Source organism: Thamnophis elegans, chromosome 14 (assembly GCF_009769535.1).
Source record: "Thamnophis elegans isolate rThaEle1 chromosome 14, rThaEle1.pri, whole genome shotgun sequence".
In the NCBI taxonomy this organism is placed as follows: domain Eukaryota; kingdom Metazoa; phylum Chordata; class Lepidosauria; order Squamata; family Colubridae; genus Thamnophis; species Thamnophis elegans.
In genome coordinates this window covers 4,227,570-4,236,373 of record NC_045554.1, presented here as the reverse complement: position 1 = coordinate 4,236,373, position 8,804 = coordinate 4,227,570, and the positions used below count along the sequence as shown (strand labels likewise).

The window sequence follows — 8,804 nt, the reverse complement described above, 5'->3', positions numbered from 1 at the left end:
GTATGGTTGGGTTTGCCTTGACCAAAGAGAATTGACCTCAATCTGCTCTTCTCCCCCCCACACCCTCCTTTGACTTACAGATGGATTTTACCTTGCTGGGCACCCGGGACAAGCTGCTTTGCACACCCAGGCCACGCCGTCTAGGGCAGCCCCCAACCCTGCCTCCAGCACCCTCCTCCACGAAAAGGACTTTGGGCACCCACACAGGACCCCCAAGGACGTCCCCAAAGGCCTCGGTGGGAAGGACCGCTCTTACCGAAGTGATCTCTCCTTCTCCCTGGCCAAGAAGGAGGCCAAGCTGCGCGAGGACTCCCGGCCTCACAGCGTGGTGGACCTCACCCAGGACACCAAGCCCGAGAGCGAGAGGAAAACGAACGGATTTGAGAAGGCCGCAAAGGTCGGGGAGCGCTTGTCTCCCTACCTCGAAGAACACTTGTCCCATCGGGGGGTCTTCGGCGGAGAACCAAAGTCCAAACACCCCCTTCAGACCTCTTCCCTCAGCAACTGCAACATGACCGGAAGCGCCCAGGGCTCCGAGTTGGACCGCTGCCCCAAGGACCTCGGCAGACACGACGAGAATGTGAGGCCTCCTCCTTACGTCTACTCCGACCGGATCAAGAAAGTCGACGCCGCGATGAGCTCGGTGGCTGCCTTGCATGTGGCCTGCAGCTGTCCTTCTCCCGCTCAACCGGGGAAGCTGCCCCCGCCCTCGGCCTTCCCTCCCCAGCCAATCCACCCCAACATGTACACCATCTTCCCCTTGACCAAGGAGTCCGGGAGGGAACACAAGGTCATCGCGCCCACCTTCGTGCCTTCCCTCGAGGGGTACGACGAGAGGAACGGCCCCATTCAGATTGCCTCTCAAGCCCGGGACAATGCCAAGCTGAAGGAGAAGGAGGTTCCCACCGCTGCCCGAGTGGGGGTCTTGCAGGCCGTCCCCGAGAGGTGCCTGACGGAGGCTTCGCGCAACCTTTTGGCCCAGGAGTTCTCCCTCCACGCAGACGCCAAGCGGATGGAGATCCTGCGGGAGAAAAGCTCGGTCATCAGGGCCAACTCCATGGTCTTGAAGAAGCAGGCGGCTTCCGAGAACTTCCTGAACAGGCCGAGGTTGAACTCCCCCGAAAGCAGGGAGTACCTCCCTTTGAAGGACTTGCCCAAAGCGGGCTTGGAGGCAGAGCATCGCTCCTGCGAGCGGGACCGTTTTCAAAGACCCGGCTGCAAAGAAGCGGTGAAGATCTATGGCACTTTGGACACCTCGTCTTCTTCCTCCTCTGCTTCCTCCTTGTCCTCTTCCTCCCGGCAGCATTTAGATCCCAACCAGCAGCTGAAGCCCCCAGAACAAAAATGGAAGCCTTTTGAAATGGGCAACTTTGCCACCACTCAGATGGCCGTTTTAGCTGCCCAACACAACCATGCCAATCGGGTGGAGGAGGACGCCAAGAAGACCTACCTGGAGCCCAGCAACCTGCAGAGGTCCTCCGTGGTGGGAGGCCGGAGCGTGCCAGAGAGCCTCCACCCTCCCTCGCACGGCGAAGGCTCCGCCATGCAAAGCCTCATCAAGTACAGCGGCAGCTTTGCCAAGGAGGCGTCGGCACGGCAAGGTGGCGGCAAGAAAAGTCCTTTTGGGGGCCTGGGCAACATGAAGCTGGACCCTGGTCAACAGCCTTCCCCCAAGCTCCAGCAGCTGCTGCCTCACCAAGCCGGCAAGCAGCTGAAGAAGGAACCAGAGCGGCCTGAAAGTGCCAAGTCTTTTGGACGCGAGAGCATTGGATCTCAAGGAGAGGTGGAAGTTAGACATCTCCCCGTTGGCATCGCGGTGGCGGTGGCTCGCCAGAAGGACAACAGCAGTGGCAGCAAGCTGGGGCTCGTGGACCGCGACCGCTCCCTCTCCTTGAGTAATGTGAAAGGTAGGTTGTGGGCGGGGAAGCATCCGGCTCTGGATGGGACAGTTGCAACTCCTGCCTTGGCCGTATTGGTTGGGGAATTCTGGGCATTGAGGTTCTTGTAGATGTAGGTTCACTCCTGAGCTTGAGATGGTTGGCTAGATGCAGATGGAGGTAGGAAGCTGGGGATCGGCGGTGGGGATTCTCCCAGGTGTTGGTACCTTTGGAAAGTTTGGACAAGAAATGTCAGAGTTTTAGCAGTGTGACTAGCTTTATGTGATACACCCAGGAGCAATAACACACCAAGACAATTACTGTATTTTTTGGAGTATAAGATGCACCCTTTTCCCTCAAAAAAGAGGCTGAAAATCTGATGCATCTTATACACTGAATACAGCATTTTTTGCCTCCCAATACCCTGCCCCCTTCACCAAAATGGCCGCGGAGAGCGTTTTGGAGGCTTTCAGAGAGCTCCTGGGGGCTGGAGAGGGCAGAAATGAGCAAAAGCGGGCCCATTCCCCCCCCAGCCCCCAAGAGCACTTTATAAGCCTCCTAAAGGCTATCCATGCCCATTTTTTGGACAAAAAATGGGCCCGTTTTCACAAAAAACTCCGAAAAATATGGCAACAGTGGTTTATTTACAATTATATACAGGCAAACACATGCAGAAGATAAAATCCCTTTCCATTCACTACAGACACAAGGAGAGCACTGAATACACGCCGAGAAGAAAAAACACCCTCTAATAGCCACCTATATATATAGACTAGTGTGCACCCCCTTCAGAGTCTTAAAAGGGTTATACCATAGTTGCAATGAATCAACCTTATTTCATCAGCCTGGCCTTCAGCTTACAAATTACATCTTACAGTCTTACATCAGCTGGCAGCTATTCAATCCTCAGGACCTCGACAAGAAAGTTTGGAGTGGACAACACAGAAATGAACAAAATAGTTGTTACGGTGTCAATTACTATGGTAATGCTGTTCCTAGAAGGAGGGACGTGACGTTTTTAAAAAGATCTTTGTTGCAGGATCCAGTCTGAGTCGGTCGCTGGGACGAGAGGTTTACTTTTTCCAAGCTTTTGGGACTCGTGCTGGAGCCCATCCTCAGTGAAATTCTCTCTAGCCAGAACGTGCGTGGGGGCTATTCTATGCGTAGTATTTATGTGGTGCCTGGTTGTGTGTGAGTTTTCATTTGTCGATTGGGGTGCTGATGGCCAGCTAGAATAGAATATAGAATAACCTACAGCATACATTCTGGTGGACAGAAGTTTCCTGAGGATGAACTCCCGCTGTTGTGACCTGCCAGTGGTCAGCGGAGCTGGCAGCAGATTCGGGCAGTGAGGAGGTTGGGGAGGAACCTGGGCCAGTCCTGGAGTCTGGGGAAGGCTCTGAGGAGGGCTCTGTGTCGGAGGCAGAGAGGGGGCCAGGGCTGTCTGACAGTTATCAGCTGCCTTCGGAGTCAGACATCAGTGAGGCAGAAGAACAGCTGGAGCCTGTTCCCAGTGTGCGCATGCGCAGAGTTGCCAGATGAAGGGAAGAGCTAAAGAACAGGGGTCGACTTGGGAGGAAGGCCACAGGTGGACGGTGAATGGCCCCTCCCAGAGGAAATAAAAGAGGAGTGACAGGGGAGTAGAGTTTGCAGGAGACCATTAGTTCGCTTCATTGGTTCGTGACTCTCCGAGGCTCCTTGCCAAGTTCTGCAGATATCGACCTGGCAGCTCTCCAAGCCAGATAAGGTCTTGTGACTGTAAATCCTCTCTTGAAAGTCTTTGCAGGATGTGAAGGAGCAGAATTCACAGTCAATTAATAAAAGGGGTTTTATTTATTAAGGTCTGTGACTTTAAATCCTCCCTTGAAAGTCTTTGCAGGATGTGAAGGAGCAGAATTCACAGTCAATTAATAAAAAGGGTTTTTTTGTCGGGACCAGGAGTTTGCTTCAGGCTCTCGGGAAGCCTTGGTGAGAATACCAGCAAGAGTCCAAAAGTTTGAAAGAGTAAACCTCTGGAGCCAGTGACTTACTCGGATTGGATCCGGTAACGTTATCCTAGGACATGTAGATTTGCCTCTATTTGCAGAAGAACTTTCTGCTTAGTGAATTCTCTGTGTTATCCTTGTTTTTGTGGTCAAAGGAAGGACGGTGGTTCCAAGGCCTTCATAGCTCACCACCAGATTTCAGGGTCAACAATTCTTGGCCAGGTTGAAGGAGCTTCACGTTTTTGCGCAAGCTTCAGGTTTTGTTCCGAGGGAACCACATCTACCAGGAGATGCATTGTCTATGCCATAGGGTGTCACTGTTGCACTGCTGTTATTTTGTGCAGAACATTAATATTAATAAAGCGGCCTCAACAAGCAAACACGTCAACTAGATGGAAAATAACCTTCTTCAGTTGAGTGGAGAATTCTAGCCTGGTGTTTATGGAGGACCCCCCAACGAGCGAAGTTCATTTTTTAAATAATTATTTTTATTTTTTGAATAAAGGCAAACAAACACCTTAAAATCATCCTCTATTACAAATTGTAGAAAGTTTGTCAATTGGTTACAAAGAACCTTCGTGCATCCCTTCCACCAGCATCACCTACGATTCATATCAAGCAATCTATTTTACATCATATATATATATGTGTGTGTGTGTGTGTGTGTGTGTGTGTGTGTGTTTATTTGTGCTGATAAATAAATAAAGGGAGACTAGTATAGATCTATTTCAAGCTATTTAGCTCTCATCAGCTAGCCATACCCTTACTGGGAATCGAACCTGGGCTATATTACATACTAGGCAGACTTCTTAGCCATTAGGCCACAGGCTCTTATCCGTTATCAGCGTATATATATACGCTGATATATTGCTCTCATCATACCTCATCCTTCATATGACTACAGTTGTTTTAATGTCCCTTTATAACAAACATTCCAAAATTTAAAACAAAACCACATAGTGGCATTCCCTTATCTATTTTCAATATCATCCAATCACATTATACCTTTATAACACATTCAAAATAAAAATTAATTATGTTTAATAACAAATTTTTTAGACCTCTTTTCTTAATCATTGTTTACAATTTATATCCAATTTCCCTTTTATCCTGTCAATTACAAATTATCGCATTATTATCATTATCAGTCATTTATTTAACAATAGTTTGACTGAGTTTAACTTACTTTTCCCGCTTTTTTCACCATTTAAAATTTATACCAAATTTCCTCTTATCAAACCAATACACACACATACATTGTTATCCTTATCAGTTATTTATCTAACTTTATCCATTATCACTACATTTTTAACATGATGCTTTAATTTTAACAATTTTTTAGCTCTTTTCTTAATCATTGTTTACAATTTATATCCAATTTCCCTTTTATCCTGTCAATTACAAATTATCGCATTATTATCATTATCAGTCATTTATTTAACAATAGTTTGACTGAGTTTAACTTACTTTTCCCGCTTTTTTCACCATTTAAAATTTATACCAAATTTCCTCTTATCAAACCAATACACAAACATACATTGTTATCCTTATCAGTTATTTATCTAACTTTATCCATTATCACTACATTTTTAACATGATGCTTTAATTTTAACAATTTTTTTAGCTCTTTTCTTAATCATTGTTTACAATTTATATCCAATTTCCCTTTTATCCTGTCAATTACAAATTATCACATTATTATCATTTGCAGTCATTTATTTAACAATAGTTTGACTGTGTTTAACTTACTTTTTCCCCTTTTTTCACCATTTAAAATTTATACCAAATTTCCTCTTATCAAACCAATACATAGACACACACACACACACACACATATATATACATTGTTATCCTTATCAGTTATTTATCTAACTTTATCCATTATCACTACATTTTTAACATGATGCTTTAATTTTAACAAATTTTTTAGCTCTTTTCTTAATCATTGTTTACAATTTATATCCAATTTCCCTTTTATCCTGTCAATTACAAATTATCGCATTATTATCATTATCAGTCATTTATTTAACAATAGTTTGACTGAGTTTAACTTACTTTTCCCGCTTTTTTCACCATTTAAAATTTATACCAAATTTCCTCTTATCAAACCAATACACACACATACATTGTTATCCTTATCAGTTATTTATCTAACTTTATCCATTATCACTACATTTTTAACATGATGCTTTAATTTTAACAATTTTTTAGCTCTTTTCTTAATCATTGTTTACAATTTATATCCATTTTCCCTTTTATCCTGTCAATTACAAATTATTGCATTATTATCATTTGCAGTCATTTATTTAACAGTAGTTTGACTGTGTTTAACTTACTTTTTCCCCTTTTTTCACCATTTAAAATTTATACCAAATTTCCTCTTATCAAACCAATACATACATACATACATACATACATACATACATACATACATACATACATACACATTGTTATCCTTATCAGTTATTTATCTAACTTTATCCATTATCACTACATTTTTAACATGATGCTTTAATTTTAACAAAAAATTTAGACCTCTTTTCTTAATCATTGTTTACAATTTATATCCAATTTCCCTTTTATCCTGTCAATTACAAATTACTGCATTATTATCATTATCAGTCATTTATTTAACAAAAGTTTGACTGTGTTTAACTTACTTTTTCCCCTTTTTTCACCATTTAAAATTTATACCAAATTTCCTCTTTTCAAACCAATACATACATACATACATACATACATACATACATACATACATACATACATGAAGGAGGCCCACCCTGTGCGATCTCACCGGCCGTTGGGAAGTATGCGGCAGTAGGCGGTCTCACAGGTATCCTGGTCCTAAGCCATGTAGGGCTTTAAAGGTAATGACCAGCACCTTGAATTGCGATCGGAGACCAATAGGAAGCCAGTGCAGCTCGCGGAGGATAGGTGTAACGTGGGTGTATCTTGGTACACCCAATATCGCTCGCGCGGCTGCGTTCTGGACTAGCTGTAGTCTCCGAACGCTTTTCAGGGGCAGCCCCATGTAGAGCGCATGTGCCAGAGTATTGAAAACCTGAAGACCAGGTGGCCGGTATTCATGCACAAAGCGGCCAGATGGTCTTTGGATTTCCAGGGCTCCAGCGTGCATGAAGATAAGCTAGTGGGTGCGCATGTGCACGCCGGAAACCAGAGGAGCAGCTGGCAATGGCACATATGCCCACAGACAGGGCTCTGTGTGCAGGGCCGGATTTCCCTATAGGCTAACTAGGCTTCAGCCTAGGGCCTCAAGATCAAGAGGGGCCTACATTCAAATTGTTAGCAAAATTAAAATTACACTATTCTAAAAACAGTGAACACTAAAACACTGAACCGAAAATAAGGAGAAATTCTACGCATATGACTAATAAGCAAACATAAAAATGTATTGGTTAAGATCGTTCCAGCGCCGTGGCAGTTGGGGAGCCCGCGCACGTTCCCGGCACCGGCGGTCAGGCGAGAGGCGCGGCCGCTCCCAGTAGCCGCCCCGTTGACGCGGAGCCCACCAGCGGCCAGGCAGGTGAGGGCGAGGGGGCCGAGCCGGGCAGCTGAACGCAGCAGGGGAGGCGGCTGGCCTCGCTGCCTTTGCCGCAGAGCAGAGCCGCCCTCCGTCGGGAGGCCAGCTATATATATTGATATATATTGATATATATCACAGTAATGATGTATTTTATTGTCTCTCATGCAATTTACAAACTTAAAAATGGGAGGTGAAAGGGCCTCATAAGCGGAATAGCCTAGGGCCTCTTTTCATCTAAATCCGGCCCTGTCTGTGTGCCACCTCTGGGGTTTGGCCATCATGGGTCTATAGGATTCAAAGTCGACCAGAATGGGGAAAAAGCCGAGATGGCGCAGTGGTTAGGGTGCAGTACTGCAGGCCACTTTAGCTGACTGTGATCTGCAGTTCAGCGGTTCAAATCTCACCGGCTCAAGGTCGACTCAGCCTTCCATCCTTCCGAGGTGGGTGAAATGAGGACCCGGATTGTGGGGGCAAGTTGCTGACTCAATTTGCTAAAAAAAAATTGTAAACCGCTTAGAGAGGGCTGAAAGCCCTATGAAGCGGTATATATGTCTAATAAATAAATACATAAATAAATAAATAAAGGGAACGAGAAAGGAGAGATTAAAACTTGGTAGACGGTTTCTTCTCTGTTTCTCTTAGGTATAAATGTTGGCGTTCGAATAGTTTTTGAGCTTGGGTGTGTGTGTGTGTGTGTGACCGGCCTTCACCCCAGAGTAAATCACTGGCACTTAACTGAATTCTCAGTTTTGTTTTTGCAAGACGTTAAAAGGGCTCCTTTCCAACTAAGAGCTGCTTTTGATTTGAAAGAGCATCTCAGCTGCCTTCCATTTCTCAAAACAAAACAAAGCAACACCCAGCGCCAACGTTTTGAGCCCCATCCCAGCGATTTTGTGTGGCATGAATGATGGCAAGGGGAGACGGGTGTAGCTGCGGGCAGCGGACACCTTATAATTAAAATTCGGGACGTGATTCAATGAAAAAGGAAGACACGGCCATTTGAACGAGGAGAATTGAGTGTGGGGGGAAGAGATGGGCCACTGTTTGGGATGGAGAACTTTGTGGTTCTGGATTACCCCTGATGTGAAATCGAGTAGATCCCTCGCAGCTGCTGTTTGGGATGGAGAACTTTGTGGTTCTGGATTACCCCTGATGTGAAATCGAGTAGATCTCTCGGAGGGTTTTCAGAGTGATCCTGGAAAGCCAAAGTTAAGCTCCAGGTCAGGTCTGCTTAGATAAAATTAAACTAGGGAAGACCATGGATTGTGGAGATAAGTCATTGAGCGATCTCTTCTGTTTCTGCCACAATTTGAGAGCCAAATGAAAATTGCTGGACTTTTCTAAGATTGTGGTAGCCTGCTCCAACGACTCTTATACAACCGGTTGAGATTTCAGCTG

General features: G+C 45.3%; 1 protein-coding gene across 3 annotated transcripts in view; it reads left to right on the top strand.

Annotated features, from left to right (window-relative positions):
* Positions 1-417: 417 nt before the first annotated feature.
* Positions 418-8,804, top strand: part of TNRC18 (trinucleotide repeat containing 18) — a 63,671-nt gene continuing 55,284 nt past the window's right edge. For all 3 annotated transcript variants that reach the window (XM_032231106.1, XM_032231107.1, XM_032231105.1), the window contains exon 1: positions 418-1,907. In XM_032231106.1, the coding sequence (XP_032086997.1) occupies positions 512-1,907 (1,396 nt within the window). In that variant the 5' untranslated portion in view covers positions 418-511. The remainder of the gene's footprint in view (positions 1,908-8,804) is intronic.